General features: G+C 42.1%; 1 protein-coding gene across 3 annotated transcripts in view; it reads right to left on the bottom strand.

Annotated features, from left to right (window-relative positions):
• Window positions 1–5,454: 5,454 nt before the first annotated feature.
• Window positions 5,455–27,185, bottom strand: part of col18a1a (collagen type XVIII alpha 1 chain a) — a 66,659-nt gene continuing 44,928 nt past the window's right edge. For all 3 annotated transcript variants that reach the window (XM_035174267.2, XM_035174266.2, XM_035174264.2), the window contains 38 exons: window positions 25,849–25,920; window positions 21,251–21,329; window positions 18,921–19,051; window positions 18,437–18,463; window positions 17,553–17,759; window positions 17,365–17,391; window positions 17,166–17,228; window positions 16,961–17,038; window positions 16,783–16,833; window positions 16,481–16,603; window positions 16,291–16,353; window positions 16,005–16,049; window positions 15,149–15,280; window positions 14,937–15,008; window positions 14,366–14,392; window positions 14,130–14,228; window positions 13,564–13,599; window positions 13,277–13,366; window positions 13,137–13,169; window positions 12,879–12,914; window positions 12,301–12,360; window positions 12,125–12,202; window positions 11,923–11,958; window positions 11,767–11,820; window positions 11,389–11,460; window positions 10,972–11,046; window positions 10,205–10,235; window positions 9,791–9,841; window positions 9,628–9,662; window positions 9,400–9,534; window positions 9,042–9,195; window positions 8,788–8,852; window positions 8,462–8,590; window positions 8,205–8,237; window positions 7,790–8,107; window positions 7,256–7,453; window positions 6,950–7,065; window positions 5,455–6,771 (listed from right to left, as the gene is read on the bottom strand). In XM_035174267.2, the coding sequence (XP_035030158.2) occupies window positions 6,558–6,771; window positions 6,950–7,065; window positions 7,256–7,453; window positions 7,790–8,107; window positions 8,205–8,237; window positions 8,462–8,590; window positions 8,788–8,852; window positions 9,042–9,195; window positions 9,400–9,534; window positions 9,628–9,662; window positions 9,791–9,841; window positions 10,205–10,235; window positions 10,972–11,046; window positions 11,389–11,460; window positions 11,767–11,820; window positions 11,923–11,958; window positions 12,125–12,202; window positions 12,301–12,360; window positions 12,879–12,914; window positions 13,137–13,169; window positions 13,277–13,366; window positions 13,564–13,599; window positions 14,130–14,228; window positions 14,366–14,392; window positions 14,937–15,008; window positions 15,149–15,280; window positions 16,005–16,049; window positions 16,291–16,353; window positions 16,481–16,603; window positions 16,783–16,833; window positions 16,961–17,038; window positions 17,166–17,228; window positions 17,365–17,391; window positions 17,553–17,759; window positions 18,437–18,463; window positions 18,921–19,051; window positions 21,251–21,329; window positions 25,849–25,920 (3,345 nt within the window). In that variant the 3' untranslated portion in view covers window positions 5,455–6,557. The remainder of the gene's footprint in view (window positions 6,772–6,949; window positions 7,066–7,255; window positions 7,454–7,789; window positions 8,108–8,204; window positions 8,238–8,461; window positions 8,591–8,787; window positions 8,853–9,041; window positions 9,196–9,399; window positions 9,535–9,627; window positions 9,663–9,790; window positions 9,842–10,204; window positions 10,236–10,971; window positions 11,047–11,388; window positions 11,461–11,766; window positions 11,821–11,922; window positions 11,959–12,124; window positions 12,203–12,300; window positions 12,361–12,878; window positions 12,915–13,136; window positions 13,170–13,276; window positions 13,367–13,563; window positions 13,600–14,129; window positions 14,229–14,365; window positions 14,393–14,936; window positions 15,009–15,148; window positions 15,281–16,004; window positions 16,050–16,290; window positions 16,354–16,480; window positions 16,604–16,782; window positions 16,834–16,960; window positions 17,039–17,165; window positions 17,229–17,364; window positions 17,392–17,552; window positions 17,760–18,436; window positions 18,464–18,920; window positions 19,052–21,250; window positions 21,330–25,848; window positions 25,921–27,185) is intronic.

Consider the following 27,185-nt stretch of genomic DNA (forward strand, 5'->3'; position numbering starts at 1 on the left):
AGTGTGGTCAAAGCCCATCTTCACAATGCCAGGAATATCCACTCTGGATAACATCATCCTCCCTCATCAAATATTTAAAGTCAGGAGGGAAAAAAAAAAATAGACTTAAATGCCAGAAGATTCACGGGGGGATTTAAAGACTGGGGGATTGTTACTCATTATCTATCTAAATGTCAGAGGAAAGTGAAAGCCTTGCAGAAGGACTTAAGCACTTCAGTCACTACACAAATGTTGCTTTAGGCCTCCTCATTACCCGTTCACTTGACGGGGGAAACACGTTGGACCAGTCGGAGGCAGAATCCATTAATGTGGTGATACTTGCAGACGTTTCGTAATGATTAATGGCAGCGGTCTTTATCCACTGTGGCTGTGCATGGAAATCCTACACTGCTGTTACCTACCAGACTGGAGCACAAGGCTGATTTCAGTTCCTCATTTCAGGGGCTGTGAGCTGTGTACGGAAATAATTTCCCTGTTTACAGGCAATTTAATTATCACCACAGGTGCATAGATAACATTACACGCTGGTGACAACACAATCTCTACGTGGCTCTGGCTGCACGTAACGTTATCGCCTTTTCAAACTAGAGTTGTCTGGAACTAAAGGGTCGAAACTGTGGCTGTACATCACACAGAAGGTTTCCGACACCAGGACGTGCAGCAAATGTCCGAGCAACAGCCGATAGGGAGCAGAGTGCCTGGACCTTGCTGCTGCGGCTGCTTCTGTTTGGTCCCTGGAGCTCCAGCTTGTTGAGCTGGTGGTGGTAAGATGTTGTTATTTTCCATCTGCCAGTTAAGTCTGAGAAGGAAGAGGAGGAGGAAAGGAGGAAGGTGACAAACTTAATGAAGCACCTTACGATGCCGTAGGTAGATGATGATTTTGAAGCTGGAGTATTTTGCTGAATTAAGCACTGAAACTTAAATAATATTTTTTATAAATTTAGTTTTCGTAATTATTGTAGTTGGATTAGGTTTTATGCATTGTGTGATTTAGTTATGTAAATGTGGATTCGGCACCAAAACCCTTAAAAAGTGTTGATTTATCTGGTATCGGAATAAAAAACAAACATATGATACCCAATGCTTACGTTTGATATCACAGTAAAATAAATGCATCTGCTCTCTCGGATAAAAACCCTTGAAAAGGTCACAAACTCTGCAGCCTCCTCTGCAACAGCAGCACGAGTGCAGTTGTAGATTGAGGTTAATGTGACGATGAGTCACGGGCGCCGGATAAACACAGTCCAGAGATCTGGTAACTGCAGCTTTTTTGCTCCCACCAGATATCTGCTTGTCACCTTGTTGTATAATTACTGTCGCTGGATCGTTCCATCGTACTTAGTTATTACTTAGCACCCACTAAATATAGCTTTCCCCCCGGCAGCCTGTGTGATAGCACTTTGCAGCAAAAGCCAGCTGTGGGTTGTTACATCCCAACAACCCCCCACCCACTCTAACCTCAGTCAGTCAAGACTTAATGGATGATATGCCACTCAGTGAGTTATGTTTTTTTTTTTTTTCTCCTGAAGATTTACCCGAGCAGGGACAGTGAAGAATTGGACAGGAGTTATTATGCTAGTTTATTTTCTTTCAAACGGGGGAATTATTATAAGCCTTATAGCTCTCGTAGGGGCGCTCAGTGGGTTGAGATGCTTAAGCGGCAGATTTGATGAAATTGAGTGGGGGGGGGAGTGACTGTATGTACTGATTACTTTTAGGAATGCTGATTTTTGTTATTATGGGGTTGGCTGGATAAATTTGGGCCGCCGTCCTATCAGCGACACGTCGTCTCAGCTGACGTGCCACAGAGGATGATGCCTTCAGGCGTCACGTATTTAATACAGACTTGAGCATAAATTTACTGAAATGTCAAACTGGAGAGAAACTGACCCCTGCAAAGTTTCTACAGTGTCGCTGTCCTATAGGATTCAATTATAGGCTTGTCTATCACACAAATCCATGAAATTATAAATGATATCAACATGAACAGGCTCACAAGCAAACCAATAAGAGATTTAGATGCATATTCACAGCCTCTAAGCATCTTAAAAATAAAGTTTTGTAGATCATACAACACATAATATGTAAATAATGAAAGATCAACATCGACATTGGATACTAAAATGATGACAACAGCAAGAACCCCAGATCTCTGGAGATCTAGAGCAGGCCTAAAGATTAGTGACCTCAATCGCTTGCCTCTGGATCTAAAGATACCAAGACCTATTGATACCAGCAGTAGTTCAAAAGAGGAACTGCTTATTCTGATTAGGTGCAGAGTATCTTTTTTTTAAATCACACAGTTGGTTTAGAGGTAATTCAAATCGATGCTGCTCTCTGAGGTGTTGTACGACAGAATACAACTCAAGCAGAGGCAACGCAATACGACTTTTCGTCTCGTATCTTGCCTCCACTTCATCTGTCGGAATATTTGTAAGAGAAGAAAATATCAAATATTGGTATTGCGTACATTTCTCACTATGCTAGCTGTTAACTCCAGGGATCATTACATCAGTCCATCGGTCACTTTGACCAGATTTCCTGAAAACTGACGGGTTGTCAGAGGCATAAAACTACCAGATGGTCAACTTGTTTCAATTATACCTTGATGCCACAGCCCTGAATGGACGTATTGATGAAGAGCTCTGACAAAGTGTGACCCCTGCTGGTCAGGCTTGGTTAGTATGGTTGATGCCAAGTCCTATATATTTCCATCCCATTGTTCTTAATTGTCTATTCATACTGTTTATCTATCTACTTGTGTAGATTAATCTGCCATTTCAATCTTCATAAAATCATTTGCAGGCCAAACTAAATTGTTAAAGACATGATTTGTCTCTGTCCTCAGGTTCTGTTCAATCAGTTCACTCACCACAAACTTACCTGTGGGACATTGTCTCTGCATCTTAAAGCTGCTTGTTGGTCTCATCAACTCCACTGAAGAGTTTGACCTTCATCCTACAGCATTTGACCGTGTGACTCCTGCTTCAGCTTCGTGTTTCCAGCTCTAATTGTTCCTCCTTCCTCCTGCTTCTTTAAAACCAGGCGCCATGTTGCTCATCAGCGATGACATGTGACCATCTACCTGTGGGTTTTCTTCACCCTCATCGTGACCTGACAGGCAAACAGCCAGAGGAGACTTTCCTGAGGTACATTGGAATGTTTTGGCAGAAAATATTATCTATAAATTGTCTCCCGGACTGATCCACCTGCTTTATATTCCCCATGCTACACTTGCTTTAAGGCAAAAGACTTGATACAGAAAAAAAACTCTTCCTTTCATTGTTAACAGCTGTTTTCATTTCCTCTATGAAAAATACTCTAACTTTAAAACATACACGAATAAAGGAATGAACATAGTTTGACATTGTTTTGAAATTACAAATGAGAACTTGTTAAACAAACAAATCAATAAAGCAGTAAAACCAATTAAATATACAAATATCTATATATATCGTTAGTTAGTCACATCAGCTAAACCTGCATGTTTTCACAACGTGGTTCTACTTCACCCAAGTGGTCAAGAAAGCAACGTGTCCCAACGTGTTGAACTCTGGTTGAACTGCAAACGAGCACAAAGTATGTGCACGGAGGCCCAAACCCTGAAGTTTGAGAAAAATCAAACCTCCACCTGTCACTGAAAACGTTGCTGTGCCTCAGGACCTCAGTTTTCTGAGCCAGGAAAAACCTTGTTAGTTGCCCATGACATTTTTACAAATTTCAGAAAGCGATCCTGCAGAGATGAGTGGACAAACCTGGAGCGTGTGGAGACGCATTTGATTTCTGCAAAATGTGTCTGTCTTTTTAAAGTCATCGTCTCTACCTGTGAATGTCTACATCACAACAGTTGACCTTAACTAATACATTTGAATTGAATCAGTGTTAAATACTATACCTTGTGTTGGGCTGGCTCCACCAATCAACCATATTATTCTGCTCAATGCTGTAATTTAGTTTATTATTATTATTATTAAATCCCCATTGTGTTAATTCCCTGGTGTGACGTGACGACAGCTTCCCAGCATGCTTTGCAGCTACAGGGATGTTTGAGCTTAAATCCGCTATGACGAGCTCAAGGTAAGATACGCCCACCACTCTCTTATGGTGGGCATATACTTTTAGAATAACCAGCAAATTAGGGCAACTTTGAATAATTCAGATTAATCTTCTTAATCAAGTATTATCTTGAAAATGCCTCCTAACTTTAAAGAAGAGATTTAAGGGGATTTCAGAAGCCATCGCCAACGACTGGTGACCCAATTCAGTTCTCTTTTGAAATCCACTTTACTTTAAACCTACAGCCGACGGATTTATGATTAGCTGGTAATTTCATTTTGAACAAGAATTACAGCCACACGGTTGAATGCCTCCTCCAACCAGTCAAGTTGCAGTTTACATGTATGTTTAGATGTATGTTGTCATAACGGGTGTTTGAAAGCTCAAGTTATGGCCAAATATGTGTATAAAGTAGGTATTTTGTGTATTTTGACCTAATCACTGGCCTTGAAGCTCACAGATGTCCGTGTTGACGTGTTCAGGAGAGTTGTTCTTCATCAGCAGAGACTATTGGAGCTGGAAGTAACTTAAACACATTCAGAGTATAAATGGACGGCTAAAAAAATACCAACATTACCCATAATGCAACGTGACCATCAACAATTCGACTGTGTGAAATCTGCCATTAGTTGCATGTCTCATACACCGTTCTCCTCCACTGTTTTCAAAATCCCCTTCACTACAAGGAACAACAACCTCCAAGCTCGCTACCTAGAGACTGAAAATGGCAACTTTTGACGAACATTTGGATTCTATGGAGATCTGGCAATCCAAGACCTGCCTTAAATGAAGAAGAGGAGCAGAAAGGCTCGTAAACTCATATTTTTCTAACATCACACCCACATTTTTAAACATGTTTCAGCTCCAACCAACAAAAATTCAAGTAGTAATATAGTAGAAACATTTCTCTGCAGCCACTAAAGGCTTTACACAACTTTTTTTCACATATGTCGTCCACCCAGAAACAAACTTGATGTATAAAATCACTTCTCCTTTAAAAAAAAGCAAAAACTTTAATTAAGACACAGTGATGGATTCTATGTAATTCTTGTTGATGTACATTTTTTAGTTTAGGCGTATAAATAAAAAAGCAGTCATCACTCTTATGGCTGTACTGTAGTATAAGGTCACCCAATTAACCTCAATGAGCTGCTTCCTGAACGCCGGCCAGTAGATGTGACAAATAGATATTATGAGTGAATTGAATTGAACAGGTGGAGACTGACTGTGAAGGTTAACACATGATGTAGAACCAAGAGCAGGACATAAACCTGCTGGTCAGGGCAGCTGAGTGAAACATGTCAAGGTCACGGAGCTGTCGCCGCAGGTTGTCATGAGACCGAGTCAAATAACTCACCACGCTGTGTGGGCTGATGTGTGAGCACATCACAATATCGCTGTGGTTGAAAAAGACTTTAATTCAGTGCCTGGGAGAAACAGTACAGCACATATTGTTATAAAAAAAATGGACATCCACAGGTTGTGTCTCTGGAGTTCAATGCAACGCAACTGCAGAGAAAACACAACTGCCCCTTTAACAAACTGGGTTTTTCCTGTTGGGTTTTCACTCCAGCAAAGATTAGCCTCAAACTAATCATCTCCAGCTTACTCACTGCTTCTCTGGTTTTTTTTAGAAAGTGGGGAAAGAATCATTTTTTTCGTTTATTCATGACAGTAGTGTTTGTGGAACAAGGTCATTTCAATTTGGGGAGCGATGTGAAAGCATCTGAAGATCACAGGGATATATATTCGTAGAATAGTGTGTACAAAGGAAGTGGTCGACGATATGAGTCCAGTCCCGGTTGTGTCTGATCAGAGGCTCTTCTGGAAAAAAGAAAGAGCTGCTCTGTGCTGTGTAGAATATAAATGTGGGTATTTAGCTTATTTTTTATATTTTTCCTAATCTTCTTACATAACTTCATTTAAAAATAAATATCTATTATCTTCTTTCAATTCAAAATAGTCCTTAAATGTTTGCTGTACCCCATCATAACCCACAATTCTAAAATGAAATAGTAAAAAAAAAAAGTGGAAATGATCCATACCTAAAAAATAAAAACTGAATGGATATAGCATATTTTTTAGCATAACAGTTCAAAAGTTAAAAACATTGATAACGTCAAAATAATAACATACAACAAACATGTAATATACAGAATTTAAAAAAAAAAATGGATACAATTTGAGAATGTGTTAAGCTTCATCGCTGCTGTTCCACCCCTCAACGAAAAATATTTGCCAGTGCCCTGAAGATAAAAACGGACCAACGCCCCCCCCCCCGCCCCCCTCTGTTCGACCCATCTCTTTGGCGTTCATGGAGGGGGAGGAGCAGACAATGCAAAGCGTCTCTGCCAGGCAAAAAGGAGGCAGGGCCAGTTCACTGGACGCCGTGTGATCACAGGGAATGTGATCAGGGAATTAAACACATCGTCTGCTCGGACAGTAAAAACTGGGTTTAACTCGGGCGCGGAAACAAAAAAGAAGAAAAAAATGGACGGGATTTATTTTTTGGAGGGTGATACGAAGGCGTTCTCGATGCAGAGGACGATGTAGGAGCCGGAGCAGCTGCTGGAGGTTTGCTGCAGGAGGTGGCCGCTCTGTAATGATGAAGCCAGACCGGTGACGGCGTGGTCGCCCGCTCGCCATGTTTCACAGTAGTGGTCTGTTTGCCTGTGGCCTTTGTTGCTCGAGCCATGCCAGACCATTTTCTCTGGCCTGTAGCAGAAGCAAAAACAAGAACAGCTTTAGAAAACCACACATCCATTATTTGTGTCCTACAAATTCAAAACTGACTGGAAATGAAAAAGAACTGTACTCGCAGATGAAAAGGAGATTTGGGCTCACACTAGATTAAAAGCTACAGGATGCTGTACTGATCTTTTGACAGACTCACCATGCACTGTCCCTGATGATATCTCTACCGTCGAACGAGTAGATTGGTACATTATCCCTCATTTTGCTCGCGTTGTCTCCAAAGATCGACTCCCAACTGCTGAACAACACTTGGTCCTGAAAGGAGGAGAAGATAATGTTGAAAATGACATTTTCTTCTTTATTACTGTGATCTTCATGAAGAGGCAAGATACAGAGAACACTGTTTATTTTAGAAAAACCGTGAAAACAGAGCAGTGACAAATAAATGACATGTACGCCAATGCCCTTCAGCCGTATCGCTGCGTCCTCAGCAGCAGTATCTCACCTTCAGGTTCATGATGGGGAGGCTCTCCCTGTCCGACCTGCGGACGATGGTGTGGAGGTCTTGAAGCTTGGAGGACAGGAACGCTCTGTAGGTTCCCTTCAGGCCCACAGCTCGGGCCTGCTGGAAGCACAGGAAGTCTGCCCCGCGGATCCCTCGCATGTTACCAGTATGAGGGGCGTTCAAGGCGATGATGTGAAGCTGTTGAAGACGGGAAGAAGGTTTATGTTAGAATGGCAGCCTCTCTTCCACCTGCTCTTCTTACAGATCAATATAAGGCTAATTATTTTAATAAATTAAGTTCATGAAAGTACATCCAGGAGTCAATTTGTAGGGGGGTGAGGGGGATTCAGTCCTCTTTGATCCCTGGGAAATAGATCGACAGACTGATACCAGACAGAAATCACTGAGCCTTAAAGGTCACGTATCTGAGGCTGGGGGGTTTACACCAAACTATCCTGGATCTAAGTAACAAACTCCCTAATGAAGTAATTCATGAATGTACATGGTGAGTCCTCCTGGTCCAGATCTACTCACTCCTGTTCCAGATCCGTCCACATGGCCCCCAGGCTGTGGAAGAGCCGGGCTGGGTCGTCTCTGTGGAGTGACTGGGTATCTGTTGCCAGTGTTCTGGGCTAACCTTCCATCCGTCTGACCCGTTTGTCTGGGGTCTGGGAACCTGGGATCGTAGTGTGGGGGGTACACGGGTTCGACGGCTGGTTGAGGTGGAGGCTCAATGGGACGAATGGCAGAGCCGCCCTGGGAGTAATGGCCAGCTCCGTTGTTGTGGGACCGGTCCTGGGACTGAGGGTAGTGGATTACAGGCGGAGGCTGGACCTCTGCCACCTCGTTCTCCTAGTAATAAAAAAACAGATTCATCAAAAAGATGATCAAACAAACAGTAAGCAAAATCTGCTTTTTCTGTTTTGATCTTTTGTGGAGTTTAACTCACCAGATCTCTGAAGAATGGTCGGTAGTCTCCGAGCTGAGGGGGGGGGGAAACAAGTTATTAGGCAAGAAAACACTTTGTGACTCTTCTCAACAAATAGAGAAACATAGAATTGAATTGAAGTCAAATAAACACAAACAATCTTGAAAACAAGTTCCTGCTGAAAGTTAAGCTCTTAGTTTTAAAGCCTGTCATGAACTATATGATACGATTCAGAACATTCATATTTCCAGAGGTGGAAAACAGATGTGGAGCTGTACCATGACTTGGCGCAGTCCATCTCGTACTCTTAGATACAGGTCTGATTTGTCGATGATGTAGATGAGGCTGCCCTCTGCCTGACGTCTGGCTGAAGAAATCATTGTGTCATACGACCTCAAAACTGTGATCTGTGGAAAACAGATAAGGACATAAGATTCAGTGTTTGTCTTTGATCAGATTCTGTATTTTCACTACAAATTAGATAAGAACTGGGCCAGTGGACGGATCATTATGAAGTTATCTGTTGGCTTGAACGTACTGACAGTGTCTGCTGAGAACTCACAATTAATGACAGAATTATAAAAAATGCATTGATGGTACTTACACCAGAGGAGGAACCAGGATTTCCAGGTGGGCCAGGAGGACCAGGAGGTCCAGGGACACTGACGGCTTCAAATTAAAACAAAAACGTTTGTGTAAGTTTTGACTTGTGAAAAGCTCCACTGGTCAACAGAACAGTGCAGCAGCAGGAGGCAGTAGCTCAAGGTCTGACTCTATAGATGCTGTTTCCATCCCTGAAGGCTCTACAATGTCCTCATGAGTTTGAACTGTATAAACATCTTGAATATCTAAACTTACAGTGATTGGGCCTATATGGTCCAGGCTGCGAGCTTGTAGGCCCTGGAGGTCCAGGTGGTCCCGGAGGACCTTGACGTCCATCGTAACCAATGCCTGGTGACCCCTGTGGTCCCTGGGGCCCAGAGGGGCCTATTATGGAATCTCCTTTGGGACCCTTAGATACAAAGAGGAAAATCTACATTACTGGAACATGACAGGCACTTTGTTCTTTGCTGCTGGAACACGGCAAATTTCCCAGTTGTGGGACTGATGAAGGATTAGTTGATTTTGGACTTTATATATTTATTATAAATGTATAACAGGAGGCCTGAATGAATGAGGGTTCATTCCTGACGGACATTTCAGTCTCAGAACTCACCGGTAGGCCTGGTTTGCCAGGAGACCCCGGTTGGCCCGGCACGCTTCCAAAACGTTGGTCATAGTAACCACCACCAGCAGGCTCTCCCTTTTCTCCCTTCACACCTGGATCTCCAGACTGTCCCTTCATTTCATTCTGTTGGGAACAGTTTTGACATTAGGATGAGTTCTCTTCCTACAGTACATCCATCATACTAATAAAAGTGACTGTAGCAATAAGGTGGTTTACCTTGAATGTGTAGATATCAAAATTAGACGCTGTTCCTAGAAAAAAAAGACACACAACAGACATTTTAGTACAAACAATTCACTTCAAATCAATCCTGCAGTAGAGAGGATTTGCATGCAGCCATGATACTGTGTTTGTATTTTATACAAAGTTTAGGAGTCACCTGGGATTCCTTGAACTCCTCGGTCACCACGTTCTCCTTTTTCCCCTTTAACTACAACAACAATAAAACACTGTTAGACGCAGTCTCCAACAGGTGTGTCTGACATCGCCACTGCAACACTGTAGTAATCTGATATATCGATAGTGACGTCTTTGTTTTATCAGTTCATTCTCCACATCTGGTAAGACTTGACAGTATAATCTCTTAACAATACAGCGTATATCCTCTTCAGGCTGAGGCAGCTGGATCCAACCTAAGTTAAGACAGAACGGTTTATCTCTCACAGACACTTCAAATCTTTTCTAAATCTCTCTTCCTTATGCCTTATTAATTCTCCACTGTGAATCCTCTCTGTCTTACAGCATTATGTGTTCGGTGTGTGTGTGTGTAGATGTGTGTGTTAGGAGACCATACCTTGGTAATTCCTTGAAGTGTCATCATATCGCTGAGAACAAAAAGAGAGAAATACTTGATGACACCAGCAGCAACAGAGGAAAAACATCTGTGCAGGGTTTTAATCTAAACTATGCAACAAGGCTTAAACAATAATACAGGCACTCAACCAATCAGGAGTCAGACTCAGCTGTCAGTCATGATGTTTCACCCTGTTTCTATAGCATCAAATAACTAATTCAAACTAATTTTACATCAGTGTGATAAGAAAAAGTGTAAAATGACATGAACCATCTTTGAAAAAACTATATTTAACATGTCCTTCTGACGTTTGGTTGATGTCCCATCTACCAACATGGAGGAGTGGGACCATTACTGCCGCCAGCCACCAGAGGGTGATCCAGATGATTTAAACAAATACTCAAATCCAATCAGGTCTGTAAATACAGGTCCTGTCTAACATCTCAGGAGTTTAATTCCTGGGTTTTTCCCTATAAACTTGCTTGGATACAGCTCACATGGCACGTGAGGACTACAGCCAGCTGGGTTGTGTGTCCTGAGTGGGAAACTATGATTGGTTGTTGTTGTTATGAGGATTGAGCCAACACCAAGCATCAGACAGTGTCAGAGCCGTGTGTACATGTGCTGAGTAAGTGATTCAATATGATTTGGTTTAGCTCTGAGCCACCACACGATACACGAGAGACATGAGCTGTTGTTTGAACACTGACTGCTCCACAGAAATGTCTTCATGTATCGTTAATGTGTTTAGGAACGTGTGTACTCACGTTGAAGCGGTCCAGAGGAGTGGGTGGCCCTGGGGGTCCAGGTGGTCCGGGCGGTCCTGGAGGTCCAGAGACTCCCTGATGAAAGCAAAGTAAATTCCCCCCTTTGTCACTATTTGATGCGTCGATACAGAGCGACTCTCATCAGAACTCTGCTGTGAGCCCATCAACAGATTTGACAGTATTTTATTATTGTTGGCAGCTGCTGTGACACAGTGATCGGTCACATTGATCTGAAACGTTTAACAGCTTTGACACTGACTCTGGACGAATCCACTCCCTGAGGAACGTCGAGCAGTTGAACACCACTTGAAAAAGAGATAAGGGGATTTCGTAACAACTTTGTCCTCTAGGTCTGGGGCCTGGACAAGATGATCAAGTGAACCTATATGAGGTGTTGTTGATTATATGAATACTCACAGGGTAACTATAGCCGGTACCAACTGTCACGTCTCCTTTCTCTCCCTTGTATCCATTTACACCAGGGCGACCCTGAAGGGAGAAACCAATTCATTAATTTGTTCCTGCACATTAGGAAAAAAACGAACCAATGAGGTTAAAATATAATGATACTGGTGAAACCATAAACAGTACGTAATCAGGCTTCAGAAAGTATTCAAACCCCATGTACATTCTGGCCCAAAAGGTCACATATCTATTTAGAGTAAAATTGACAACAGAAGTGTGTGAAAAGTAAAGAGGTCTGAATAGTTTCTGACGCCCCTGTTATATAAACACAGAGTAGTAATTGATATTTATCAGTAATAGCAACATAAAACTCTAGGAACGAGCACTTACAGGTCTTCCAGGCATTCCAATTTCACCCTTTATTCCAGGAGGTCCGTACTGGCCCTGCAACAACACATCATGAAATACAAGACAATGAAATGAATGGATAAAAGTTTTTAATTAAAACTCTTTTGGTGCAATAGCTTGAATATCAGATAAACTTACAGGAGGTCCAACGGGACCAGAAGGTCCTCTGTCTCCCTGCAGGGGAAAAGAAGCTGATCAGTTTCAACAGTAAATGTACGACCGTACTCTTACTTATACTGTAGTATGCTGTAGACTTAAGGTACCTGCATGTATTTGCATGTACAGTATGTGTTTTTAATGAGGGAATTATAGCCGACAACACCAGAACAACACAACTCACCTTCAGGCCACTCAACCCGTCCAGATACAGGAGATTTCCATCAGGTCCGATCACCAAGCCGGGCTCACCTTTCTCTCCCTGAGCACAGAACAAGACAACACAGACTCAGTTACAGTTCTGTTGAGGAGGAGGAGGAGGAGGAGGAGGAGGGAGGAGGAGGAGGAGGAGTACTTTACCTTCACCCCAAAGCCAGGAGGTCCTGGGTCACCTAAGTCCCCCTTTGGTCCCATAGGACCCTGCAGAATGACAGTGTGACAGTCAGTGGTCATGCATTGCCAATATGGTACAACTGTACAAAGAAGTAGTAAATTCAGTGGATGTCAAACTGTACATTTTCTGGAAGCATCATGGGTCATTGAAAGAAATATGGGCTGATCTGAGTGTAACAATTAAATCAAAAGACCAAAAATACAAATGAATTGATCATTGTAATACATATTATCTGTAAAGCTCGAGCCTTAAATAGATTTCTACTCTGTCCGAAACTATTTACTCCTTTATGAGTTAATCATACTTTATATCTTTGTAACATTCTTAAATATTTAGGAGTTCAGCAGGGAAATAAAAAGTTAATGTTGAATGCAGCATAATGTTGGTTTGGTCTGTAATTTAATTTGTATCTGCTGAAAATTCCATGAACTTCTCATTTACTTATCTTAAGGATAAACTCACCAAAGATGCATATCAATAAACTTCACATCTGTGGTTATAACAGGGAAAAGGTGCATTGATTATGAAACACAGGGAGACTTACAGGGAATCCAGCGTGACCAGGTAAACCAGGTCCACCCTGCATAGGAAACATTGCATGTTACATTTAGCTTCAGTTGAAAAGATGAAGCTTTTGAATGAATACTACATCTCTCTCTCTGTGTGTGTGTGTGTGTGTCGTTATTTATGCAGTCCTGCTTCAATGCAAACATTACACACACATATTGTTAAGCACAGCTACAAAGACTAAGCTGAATTTGCATGAGAAATGTCATGTTTCAGTATCACTGAGCAAATTTACCTTCGGCCCAGCACTGCCGACGCCTCCGTCAAACTGCAGAGACACAGACAGAAGAACACAGTGAATGAGAATCAGCTGCACACTGTCACGATGAAAGCTGCTCATGAAGCACGTCACTGTGTTTGTCCTCCGTCACTTACGTTTCCAGATGTAGAGTAGACGATTTGTCCGGGTGGTCCAGGTGGGCCTGGTGGACCCTGGAGTCCGGTTCCATCTCGACCCGTTTCTCCCTAAAACCGCAAGACATCAAATGCTCAATTCAACACATGTTACACACGTTAACACACATTTTGTGTTTCAGGATGACAATCAGACATGAATCAGCAACAGAATCTTAAAGTTTCTGCAGTGAGCATATAATAATGTATATTTCCTGTATATTTAAAGAATACATTAACAGATATTCAGGTTTACAGCTGATATTTACCCTGTCGCCTTGGTCACCGGCGTCTCCCTTTGGCCCCTGTAAGATTCAACAAGCATGAAATACAAGATAGTTTAACAGAGATCCACACACCTGCTATATGTTATTATTATATAATAAAACCTTTTAAATAGGATTAAGACTTAGTTAAAATAATTACACTTTGTTAACATGTTAAATTCGATTGATGTTTACTTAAGCAAATCAGCATCTTGCCTTCAAACATATTTATGAAATACTCTAAGTTCCCCTAAATTGTGAAAATAGGCAAAAGAAGAGTTCATAAAACATTAGATTTTAACTTTATAGACCTAAAAATGTCTGCAACATATATTTCAACAAATTATACCAAAATAAAAAATGTATATATGACCAATCCAAAGAAATACAACTGTTTCACATGCAATAAAATGTTCTCAAAGATCAAGTGACCTTATTAGAAAGTGTCATGTCTGTCACACAGGTTTCAAACATTAACATAATACTATGTGAGCACCGAACAACCATGTGAGCTCTGGTGTCACAGTTTGAGTCAGAAGACCAGGTCTAGAGGGAAATCCTGTGTTTACCTGAGGTCCCTGGAAGCCGTCCAGCCCAGATCGCCCCTCTCGTCCTGCAGCACCTTCACTGCCCTTCTGACCCGGCATCCCAGGCAACCCAGGTTTACCCTACATGTTCGAGGTATAGTGGTAAAACAGACAAACACCAATGAAACCAGCACAAAGAACGATATTATAAAACCACGTACTGACAGTAAACAGCAGCAATAGAAGAAAAGAAGAAGAACAAGTGATTATTTACTCACAGGAATACCAGGAAAACCAGGAGAACCCTGAAAGCACACAGCAGATATATATTGAAACTTCCTACTCAAGAAATACCTGTTATTTATTACACACATGTAAAATGTAGACATGTATTAAATAAATGCTAAGTTGCTTTAATAGAAAGTGACATTTTAACTGACAGACTTTATGAAAGCTTGGCCAAATAGCCTATAGGATTAAATTTGACTCATAACACAGTTTTTCACAATTATACAAGTTATTAAAAAATAATTCCGGCTACACCCATTCCATGTTCACCTGACTTTTTGGTTTTCAGGTAAATTGCATTATTTATGTTGTTGTTAGAATCTGTTGATTTATAAACCCTGTAATTTAATGAAGATATGCAACAGCCAACAGGATTGAACTAACCTAATAACACAGAAGGATCAGTCTGGTGATGTTAAGTTACTGATCATTGTCAATGAAAGCGACTTTATAAATATAAAATGAAAGGTGGGTGCTATTCTTTTTGAATGTGAGGTTGTGGTGATGTCACAGATGTCTCATAGTCCTGTAGTCTTATGTTATTCAATATGCAGCTCTAACCTGTCTTCCTTCAGGTCCTCTGACACCAGGAAGTCCATTGCTGAAACCTCCTCCTGAGCCTTCCATGTCATCCTGCAAACACCGACAGGGATGTTGTGACAAACAGACAAACTCTCTGAGACTAAACTTAATATTCTGAGTAATAATCTTTTATCATGACTTGTATTTGACAGTTGTTTCAAGCAAGATCTTCAGCCTGGATATGAACTTACAAATCCAACACGATAACTTGGTCCAGGAGGTCCGGGGGGCCCGGGTTGCCCCACCGGTCCGATGGGTCCAGGTAAACCAGCGAGTCCGGACTCTCCTGCACGTCCCGGTAAACCAGGGTTTCCCTGATCTCCCTGTGGGACGATAAGACAGAGATAAAACCAGTGTTCAGAGTGGATAAATAACTAAAGGCAAACACAAAGGTTTCATCTATAATGACGTGCGTGTAAATAAGGTAAAGGAAGGATTGTTGTTTCGAATGTGTCGTCACAAAAAAACTACTAATGTCTGTGTCGTGCAGCATTTAGAACAGAACAGAACTAGTGAGTGTTTCAAAGTGCAAACTATCACTCCACAAACACCATGCTCATTTCCCCGGGGATCAAAGATGTCACTAGATGTTAAATCAAACCATAGCCAGCCCTCAGATTAAACTTGAAGTCAAGTCTGCAGCTGACGATATTTGACAAACATTTGCATATTGTTAGACGACACAAATCCCCTGTGACGTCTGACGTGTACCTGCAGATGGGACGGCTTAGGAGAGGAAGAGGAAGAGGAAGAGGAGGAGGATAAATAGTGAGGCAGCAGATTGGTGAGAAAAGAGAAGTAGGAGATTGGCTGGAGAAAGGAAAGGGACGGTAAAGGTTTAAGAAAGAGTCGACATCTCAATCTCGTTATCAAGTGGACACGGTTTCCTACGGTTCTGCCTCACAGAAGACTTGAATCTAAGTCTCCTCTCAGGACTATAAAGAAGTCTTCTCTACTGGACAGTGGAACTTATTGTAAAGTGGTAGCAACTTTAGGGTAAAATTTAAAAAAAGCTAATTAAACATATGAAAAGTCATGAATCTGCACCTTCTCTCCAGCGACTCCTGGAAGACCCAGCTCGGCTGAATCACCCTAGAGAAGGAAGACAAAGACAAAACATGTTATTTAACTGAACTTTGACTCAAACTGTGACATAAATCACACCTGGTTAACCTAATGGTTTGTCCATTGGATTTGGTTTTCATCATTGAAGTCTCATGTTGACTGTATGTATAGTATCGAGCAGCTTTGTGGATTGAATTCCAAGGATGCTAAACATTAATTCTGGTTATTGTCTTTAGAGAAGAAAGAATCAGTTTCACAAGGAAAATACCTTTTCTCCCTTGGGACCAAGAGCTCCTGGGAGGCCATCAGTACCCGGTAAACCAGACAAACCCTGGAGGCCCAAAAGATTTGGTTCAGGTACACAGGCATTGTTGATTTGGTTAGAATGTGAGTTCTACTGTTGAATTTAACGAGTTATTTGACCAGTGGTGGTTAGAGACACAAGTATTGACACTCACAGGTTGACCAGGCACGCCATCCTTTCCTGGTGGACCAAAGGCTCCAGAACTCAAGGCTGTGCCGGCTGTAGCAGGACCAGGAGCCCCGGGGGGACCAGGGACACCTGGTGGGCCAGGTAGTCCCTACAACAACAAAAACATGTAATCAATTTACACTGATCTGTGATGAGTCCGCAGGTAAGAAGCTGCTTTACAGAGAAATTAAACTAGAAACAGAAATGCCTTTCATCAACAGTTTATCTTCTTCATGCTTTGATTTTAACAATCAGGACACAAGCTTGTTACAGTCAAACTAAACTCACCCGAATGGATTCCAGGTCGGGGAAACCTGAACCCTCCATGTCCACAAAGGTCTGAAATACATCAGTTCAAATCAATTGTATTATTAAACAAATGATTCACAAAGGCCGACAGTTCTCTGCTGATACAAACAGTGTCTGGATGTTGTCAAGTATGTGACTGAGGCCGAGATTCACTCACAGATCTGACTCCTGATCCAGGGGGCCCGGGAAGTCCTGGGACCCCCCTAGGGCCCGGTTGACCCTCTCCACGGCCTCCCTGTATTAACAAGACCATTTAGACTCAGCTATTCATATAACTGGAATTTTAACTTAAGGGATTTTTTCTGTTATTAAATTGTACTTGTGCTCTAAAGATTTTTTGTGAATACACCTGAGGATCGTACCTTCTCTCCTTTGGTTCCAGTGTCACCTGGGGTTCCTGGGAAGCCCGGAGGTCCATCAGCACCCTGTGGTGAAGAAACCATAAAGTCAGGCCACTACTTTGTCTCAAACTAAACAACCAATCATCACACAACCTTTTGATTATTAATAACATGTAAAGCCACTGATCAGTGTTTCTATTTAGACAATAAAAAAACTTACAGTTTTTCCATCCTCACCAGGATCACCCTGCAAGATAGAAATAAAGAATCATTCTTCTACAACACAATTGGGATCTGAGAATATACAATACAGTATAAATAAAATCAACATGGCCTCAACAAGTTCCAGCTGAGTATAAGATTTAAAAGTCTGTGCTTAAAGAACAAATGTATCTGCAGTCTACTAACAGGCTCTCCATCAGCTCCTGGTGGTCCCCCGGGGCCTGCGACACCTTGTGGTCCGGCTGGTCCTCGGGGTCCAGGCGCTGCCGAAAGAACTGAGCCATCACTGCTAACTGAAACCTCAGTTGGAGTTCCTGGAGGGCCGGGGGGGCCGGGGGGCCCAGCGGGGCCGGAATCCCCCTTCTTTCCTTGGTAGCCAAATCCTGCGCTGCCCTGGAGATGAAGAAACAATTAAAAAAATCTTTTCCATATCTGTCAATTTAAGGTGAATTATTTTTGACAGTTTTCTGAGCCGTGACTTTCAAAGAACTTCTCCAATAACCAACACGCTGACATGAGGAGGAATTCCCTGACAGTATGTGAATGTATTAATAAAGGACCTGTACTACAAAGCAAGTCCAACATACCCAGGATATGTTTTGTTTCTCATCATGTCGTTCTGATCTCTAATGATGATACAACAGTAAAAGCATCAAGGTTTTAAGAATCTTTGTAGAATTCAAATGAAGCTATAATAACATCTGTGATGTGTAAATACATTGTGATTAACTCCTCCTCCGTTTATTTGAAGCTCTGTTTTAAAACCAGAACGGACGAATGAAAAGTCTGACAAAGCAAAACGATTCCTCTCATCTACAAGGAAATCTGCTGACATTTATTATCTCTCACTTTGCTGTAAACTCTGCTCTGGTGCAGGTTGGTGTTTCAGCATTAGTTACCATGGTGATTTACCCCGGTAAGAAATGAACCAGCTGTGAAGGACTGAAAACTCTAAGTTAAACCTGAAGTTAGCTTGATAACTGCAAATCCTGCTTCTTAGCACAGGACCCTGTTTTACTCAGGGATGGGGATCAAGACCAACAGAGAAAAAAAGATAATCTGTAACTCACCTTCAATCCCTTTTCTCCAGGTTCTCCCTGACAATTAAAAAGAAAAGTGATTTATATGTATATATTTATATGTCCTGTGGCATGTTTCAATTCTATCACCTTGATTTTGTGTCTGTTGTTGTTTTTGTTGTGTGTTTTTATGTCTATATCCTGTTTGTCCTTGTTTCTGGTTTGTGTCTTTATGTTGTTTTATGTCAGAAGACATTGAATGAGAATGACCTCACTTCAGAGGAATCTCCTCACATGGACAAAAGAGCAATTACACATAAACACACATCTGCACACATCTTACTCCTACCAAACATAAGATATGTACAGAATGAAAATAAAAAACATGAAATGCAAAATGTAAAAATAAGTCTTAATCCATTGCATATGCTTTCATCAAATCAGGACTAGCAGCGCCCTCTAGTGTTTGTCTTTGAGACTTTTCATTAAAGCTCACATTCTCACAACTCATCACCAAAAAAAAGAAGATCCAAACCTTCTCTCCACGGGCTCCCCCCCGAGAGCTGGAGCCGGAGCCTGATTCTCCCTTCGAGCCGATTGGTCCCCTGTCTCCTTTCTCTCCTCTGTCCCCGCGGTCACCTCTCTCTCCTTTAGTCCCAGCTGCTCCTGGAACACAATGACAAAGGTCAGAGCCTTTAACGCCCTCATGAAAAGACTTCTCACAAATGATAAACGATCGTTTCCCACGAGCCCAACAACAAACAGGACGTTTCCTGCTCCCAAGAGAAGAAGAGGAAGGAAAATGACTATTTGCTCGATGTAGCAGGAATCCCAGTGTGCACGGCTGCAATTTATAGGCCGTGTCAATGTTCGAGGTGGTAATTGAGTACGCCTCCCAACCATCGCATGCTCCACCATCCATATATTTATTTTCTGGTGTAAGTCGATTTGACTCTACACTCCTCCAGCTGAACGTGTCGCTTTCCCAGTGTATGAAATGCAGCCCACTCCTGTGCAGAAATCACCAAACTCCATCACTGCTGACATGCACAGCAAAATGATGTCCGCTGGGGGGAAGCCTTCCGCAATATTTCACCCCAGCGGTTACAGTTCAGGAGCAGAAACATGGAATGCATGCCTCTGAATGAATAAATAAGCAAAGAACATGAATCCAAAACCATATTTATACAGTTTTTAAACCCGAACATCCAGATTAAGCAACAAAACCATTAGATCCACCAGCAAAACAAAACCTGATACAACTCAAAACTCTTAAAGCCTGAACCTCCCACAGTTAAATTCCTCTGACCGATACACAAACATGTCCACCACCGTATGAAGCAGATTAATTCATGCATCCTCGTGCTTGTGTGCTTTTCAAATCCATGTGAGGTCACGGCTTGCACACAGGACAGGAAGGAGTTCTGTTTTCAACTCCCTTCGACCCACCTGCCGACCCCGGGAGTCCTGAAAGGAGCTGGGAGTCACTGGCTGAAGGCAGAAGACAGTGTGATACATTAAGGCTCCAGATTAACAGTATAAACTTTCTTGTATTACAAGACGACCTAAACTTAGAATCATTACCTTCTCTCTGCAAGTTTAAATATGTTTTAAAATTACTTTTGTCTTTTCCATAATTTATTTTGTACATTAAATCCCGTTTGTTTCTATGTCTGTTCTGTGTTTTTTTATCTGTTAGTCGTGTCTAAGTATGTTTATTTTTGTGTTATTTGTCCCTTCTTGTATGTATATATTTTTTCATTTGCTCCCCATCTTGACCAGGACTCCCACAGAAGAGATGTTGTATCTTACTGGGAACTTCCTGATAGAATAAAGGATAAATAAAAGTTCACTAATGTAGCTTAGGGCTCTCACTTTTTATTTAAACTTTGAACCTTCATTCGACTGTGAGGGGAAAGTTCGACCTGTAATGACCTGTTCAAAAATACAGTCAACAAGCACATCAGACGTCTGAAGTAGTTTCTCTCCTGATCCAGCAGAGGGCGCTCACTGTCAGCTTGACCTATTGCCTGCCCTCTTGACCTCTCAGGGAAGCAAGTCGATAATGTTTCGTAGTTTTGTTATAAATGAAGAGCTATTACAATATATTGGATGATCAGATTTTTAGAAAAAGTGACAGCCCTACCGCGGATTCTAAAAACATTCAGTATCCACAGAATACTGATTAATACACTGTAATTTTCTTCCTTATTCATGTAAACATACACTCTTCTACAACCTTGAGAGTTAAATATAAATATATAAATAGAGCACAATCGTGAATATAACTTAATAACAGTTACAAGTAATAATTTATCCAATTTGATATTGATTAGTTATATCTTTAATATCTTGATTTAGTATTATTGTTGATGCTTTATTAAAGGTAGGCTCAAAAAACATAACATGTGTATTCTTGTGTACTTTATGTGGGAGACTGTGACCTCACCAGGTCCAAACAAATACACAAAGGTACTGAAGATGAAGAAATGAAACCCATGTCATTTTTTTAACATACATGCCTAATGTGTCATTCCTGTTGCCACCACCAAACGGCGATAGAGATCAATTGCATTCAATGTACACAGTAAGCGTTAGCCTGGATGTCCACTAGATGGAGACGTGTGGCAGTGAATGTGTTTCTCAGGTGAACTCTACAGCACCATGAGCTGTTAGCCCCCCTCCTCTACCCAGCAGGTAAGTCACATGTCAGCATGTGGACGAACAGCAGCTTCCATACATCTATAGAATATATTTATATTCTCCAGCTGCTGTGTGCACAATGGGCTAACTTGATAAAGATGGTCTATAAATAACAAACAAACGTCTTTTCAGGAGGTGTTGACTGTTTCCAGTTGAACTCACCCGTCTCTCTTGCAACAGACGTCTCCTCTTTCCTGCTGAGCGGCGGCATCGGAATGGGCCCAGAGGACGGGGGAGCGGTCTGCAGGAAAATGAATCATGCAACAGAGACGGACACATGTTTAAAAAGGGCAATCGATGACATTTAGTGAACTGAACACACACACACACACACACACAGACACACACTGCATATCCCTGCATGGGAAAATGTTGTTCTTGTTCACATTAGTCCCAAACAAACCCAACAAAAATGACTCGTGCTTCCGCCCTGTGTTACCATTCAACCGCACTGATGTTTATAGCTGGAGCAGCCAAAGCTCTATTTCTAACTGGTGAGAGACAGTTTCCCAGCTCGGCACCGAGACTTTTTTTAAACACGATTGCGTCAACATAACAAAAAAGACTGATTACAACTCGTGTCTCTTTGTGTGAACTTCATTAAGACTGTCAGGAAACACGACCGAGTCCACACACTGATCTCTCCTGCAGCTGCAACATGTCAGGACCAAGAGTTATAGCGACACCTGGAGGACAACGACTGACACACCAGCCTCAGTTAGTATTTGAATATAGGGAAGGATAGAGTGTGTGTGGGGCTAGAGTAGAGAATGCAATATAAAAAGTGTCCTCACTAAGATAGAATTACAAAACTTGTGTGCACCCTCTTTCTGCCTAGTCCTTGTCTTCTCCTTGTCTGTGTGTAAGTTCTGTGGACAATAGAAAGACAGGCCTGCTGTGTGCCAACAGTCTCCTGCCACAGAAACACAGCAGGACTGAAGAGAAGCAACAGGAGCAATTGAATATTTGCTCAAGTGGGGGGGGGACGGGGGGACGAGAGGGAGGAGACATTTCCCCCCCGTAGCTCATTCTTCACCGGTGACACATCTCGAATTGTCACCTGAGGAATTCAAGAGAGGAGTGGGAAGGAGGAGGTGGGCGGGGGGGTCTTGTTAATCAACCATTAACCAGTTTCCTCCCTTGGAAACTCCCCGGTGAGTTTCACAGCACTGACTATGCTAAGAATTCAGACAGGGACCGTTCCTGACAGTTCTAAGTTGATGTATGTATTAATGTGATGAAGAATACTGGGCTTGTTCGGGGATGATCGGTGGGAGGCCCCCTTTAGGACATAGTGTTGACAGACCTGACCCACACAAACCCGCTGACTTTAAGAGCAGGTATGCAGCTCCGTTGGAAATCATATTCCACCTCTGCAGGAGGGGAGCTTTCTTTTCCCAGTGCAGGTCTGATGAGGCGCACAGAGGAAACGTATTAGTGTTTTTCGCCGGAGGATAAAGAAATAACAGTCCAGCTGTTTATGAAATGAAGCAGCTCTGACTCTTATCTGACTCTTGTGCAACACAGAGAAAGAAGAAATGTAGAGAAAACAAATGATGTGAGGAGAAACTTGACCCCACACACACAAACACACAAGAGAAATATTACTACGCATCAACATTAACTCGTTTAATAACCTTGACCAAGGCTGGAAGATATGACTTCAAATCAATGTCACGGTTAATGGGTTGTACTCTGCTTTCATTATGGTCACAACTACACACCTAGTTTGTGACTGTATCTTGTATATTTGGTATAAAAACATCCCAAAGTACTCACAACTTGCTCTTTGGTAGTTTTCACTACAGGTTTTTTCTCCAGGGCCACACACACATACACAAACAGGGTTAAACAACACCAGCTCTGCTGTCAAAGCTGGGAACACAGTTTTCCTGTCAGATGAAACTTTGCTTCTTGGTATTTTAATTTAAAGAAGTAAAAAGCAAGGCTCTTGAGGATGTTTGCCTTTCCTATCGTATAACATCTCAGTAAACAGAGCATGATGTAGCTGCAACAGCATTTTCCACAAGCTGTTATTATGAAGATGAAGAAGAAGATTCGATTTGATCCTTTCCATTTTATCTAAAAAGTTCTTAGTAAATCAATTTTAAATCTATGTTTTATTCTTTACTGAGCATCTGTTGATTTAAACAGTTTGGGGTATATTTTTTTATTTGAGATATGTGTCATATGTTACTGTATTAGCAAAAGCTGTGATTCGTGACTGAATTCAATTGAGCTGCTTCACGGTCTAGGATTTTGAATGGCTCACTGTCACAGAGTCACGTCTTACTGGGAAACTCCACTGGGACCTGAACAGAACCATTGTTAATGTCATCAATCAGACGTGTGACCTGTGCAGACACTCGGACAGTCAACATGTCTGCAGTGAAAAAGGACTTCAAATGCAAACTTCGAACAATCTGTAAATATGTTCACATTTATAAATCTGAGAAGATTCCATGTGGTTGAATGTCATTCGTGAACATTATGGATATTAGACTAGGAACAACTAACTGTATCAGAAACAATAAAACACACAGCGTTAAGTTACTGTTGTTCTACAGACAAGTTTCCTCTTTAGGTTCCACTCTGACTTTAGAGCAGTGACACTTTTCAGGATGACTGACGAGCTCTGCCATCCATCACCATCAACTCCAGGATGACAAAATGGAAAGTTTCCCTTATACAACTCTTCCTGTCTCACTTGTCTCTGCCCAGACTTGCCATAATTGCAGCGGTTGGACCATTGTGCAGAGTGCGGGTTATACTTTCTGTGAACACACATCAAGTGGAAAGCAAAATAAAAACCTCAGCAGGTAGGAATTAGACGGCAGCTGTTGTCTTCTGCATTACACTGCGTATTACACCATGCAGAACAGATGGAAAAGCCCCTTGTAAAACCTACAGAGCATCGAGATGAAGAGGCTTCCGACTCCGAGTACCTGCCCCCCCCCCCGTCTGCTTCTCTAACTCTGTTTCCATCTCTGTCACTTCCTGTGTGCAGCTGATTGAGAAACCAGTCAGAATAACAAAACCTTGAAGCAGGATTCTGGGGGGGTGGTGGGGGTTCTTCCTTGGATCAGATCGAGTCCAAATTAACATCTGTTTTTTCCTCCTCTCCACTATAATTGTGAGTGGGAGTGCACGCACGGCGGCGGCGGTGGCGGCAGTGGTGGCGGCAGCGGTGGCGGCGGCGGGGGGGAGCTCGTGCTGCGGTGTGTTTCAACTTGCGTGGCTATCTCTGAGGGTGGGAAGACCTGAGTGGGTGTCTGTGGAATTCGATCGTGTGTGTGTGTGTGTGTGTGTGTGTGTGTGTGTGTGTGTGTGTGTGTGTGTGTGTGTGTGTGTGTGTGTGTGTGTGTGAGAGACAGAAAGCAGACAGAGGAAGAGTGGAGGAGCAGAGAGATAGACAGAGTGACAGATGGAGCGATGAAGGAAGAGACACAAAGACACAAATAGACGCAGTGATTTCAGAGTCACTCGTGTCAGTGTCTGCAGAAGGAAGCGTTATCTGCTGCTCTCTGTTGGTTCTAGGTCTTCTTACAGGTGAGAAGTCTCCAGCTACTTGAACCCGGAGCAAACGCGCCTCACACAACACCAGGAAAATCTCTTTTATTCTGAATCGCTGTCCTCAAACTTGCAATAAAAACGTCTCCAGCTGACCTGACTTGCTGTGGTTTGCTATCAGCAAATGAAGTGTGATTTAAATTCAAAAGGATTCATTCTGTGTGGGCAACTTTCAAACGCACCAGTGTTTGTTTTTTTTATACTCAACAGGCAACTCTCTATGTAAAAAGGTCTTTGTCTCTAAATGTATAAGACAGAGGCAGCTCCGTTTCCAGGCGTCCCACTCAGCAGTTTTTAATCTCTCTTGAGGGACCAGCGTTCGCTCGCTTACACTCGCGCAGTAACTCGAGACGTGAGTGGTACGTCCAGCACTGGGATGAGAGAGGCACAGTCGGCTGTTTGGGATCTCTGATCATCTTTAGGGAGAAAAGCATTTCTCATCCATTCGTTCTCATTTTTACTCTCTGGTGCACTCTTGATTTTACAGTTTAAGTTCCTGAGCAATATCCTGGAAGGAAATCAATCAACAATGTTTCAATGTAAAAACATTATCTGTTTTCAGACATGAACTCTGATATTTCTGGAAAATGATGTTTGACATATTGTGGAATTTCCCTTTCCCATATGAAAATGCAACAGGATATTGTCAGTTCAGACACGTTTTTACAGCAACAGGAACATTTGTGGAAAGTTCAGGTGAGGGCCGGCACATGGGGAGAGCGTGCACCAGGGCCGGACCCGACGTTTAGATAATAACAGAATTCTGTTTCCTGCACGTCGTCACCTGCGTCAGCCCTTATCGCCAAAAGCTCTCGTATCTCAAGTGTTCTATGGCTCCTCTTTCTCATCCTCAGATATTTATATCCTTCCATTTTCCTGTCTGTTGCATGTTAGAAACGTCATCAACACACCCGCTCGTTCGCTGGGAACTTTCTGGACGTTCTCCTGGTATCACTCAGACATTTTTGGGACATTTTACCAGGGGGCTGGCATGAACATTTGCATTCTCACATACAGGCTCTCATTAAAATCCCACGTCTTTCTCAATATATTGTGTGTTTCTGTCTCTGCGGCTTAATGAAGTTCATCCAGTTCTATTCTATACAGAACCATTTAGTCGAATTTAAATAACGAGGAAGGTAAGTAGTAGTAACCAAGTAGAAGTAAAGGGAGAAGAGGTTGTTCCATACCGTCCATCTGCGATTCTCCACAGCCGGTCTGGTGGGTCTCGGTAAATCGTCGCCACTTCCGTCACCTGAAGCCTGAGGAGACCAAACATACGGTGAACATTTAATATTAAAAAGTTAGCTTTTAGCTTTTTAACCTACTACATTTTACAGTGCCCCTTGTCTTTCTACCATAAGTATTGTTTCAATGTTGTTCTTGAATATCTGGACAAATATCTTTTCTGATGTGGACGTGTCGTCTTTACCGGCAGACACCTGCGTCTTTCTAGATAAAAGACACATCCACTGGGAATGCAATCTCCCCCATTTAATCCAAACAACATTTTACGATTTGATGACAACAAGCAGTGGAGTCTTGAACTTTATTCTCTCGGTTGGTTTCTGGTGGTCTCGGCGAGGGGGAACAGCTGTGACGGCAACGTTTGACTAAATAACAGTTAAGGCTGCTGGTGGGCTGCAGAGAGGCACCTGTGTCTGTGTGTGGGTGGTCAGGGTCAGCGGCTCCTCGCTGACTCTTATCTGCTGCAGATTTACTGTTGGTTATAAGTGAGGCAACACGCTGGAATACATCGGGATCATTTCATCAGGCGTGTTACTTCAGGACAATATTCTTTAACGTTTGAAAGAAGCAACGGGACGCTGCTTTCAAACAGGGTAAACAAAAGCAGACTTGTCATTTGAGATTTTGATGTTATTACCGGTGCAGAGAATATTTGACGAGTAGAAAACCTTTATCTTTTGCCAATGAGATCACAATATAGTAGTCGTCTACATAGAAGTAATTTTATAGTGAAGTAAGGGTTCATTAAAAGAACAGAATCCTTTTAAAATAAAAGGTTAGTCATGTTAGGTTAACACAACGGTTTTGGGTAACTGTCATGTGATATTGTTGCCGTGGGACAGAACAGAGACGCTAATAAAAGCCTAAACTCTATTAGTATCCACTGTCTTCCTAGCTAGTTGGAAGAAGAAAAAAAAATGAGTCATAATGATTACAAAATATAAAAACAGCAGTTTTCATCTGCCTTTCGATTTTCTTTGTCCTCACATGATTCCTGAGGTGATAATAACAGACAGACCACAGGGAACATGAGCACTTAAGTGATTTATTAATTTTTATTTATAAAACTAGCTTGAATCAAGATCCTTTGTGTGCTTCAACCACCTCCAGGTATGACGCCCGTTTCAATTCCGTGCCACCATTGCTTTGACGACCAGGGGCTGAAAAGTTTGGGAACTTCCGCAGAACTTCAGTCACATGGAGTCAGAAGGTTCTGTTTTTCAACATTTTAAATGATATGAACCAAATGACCCTTTGCATTATCTAAGTATCTACATTT

Source organism: Hippoglossus stenolepis, chromosome 13, assembly GCF_022539355.2.
Source record: "Hippoglossus stenolepis isolate QCI-W04-F060 chromosome 13, HSTE1.2, whole genome shotgun sequence".
Classification (NCBI taxonomy): Eukaryota; Metazoa; Chordata; class Actinopteri; order Pleuronectiformes; family Pleuronectidae; genus Hippoglossus; species Hippoglossus stenolepis.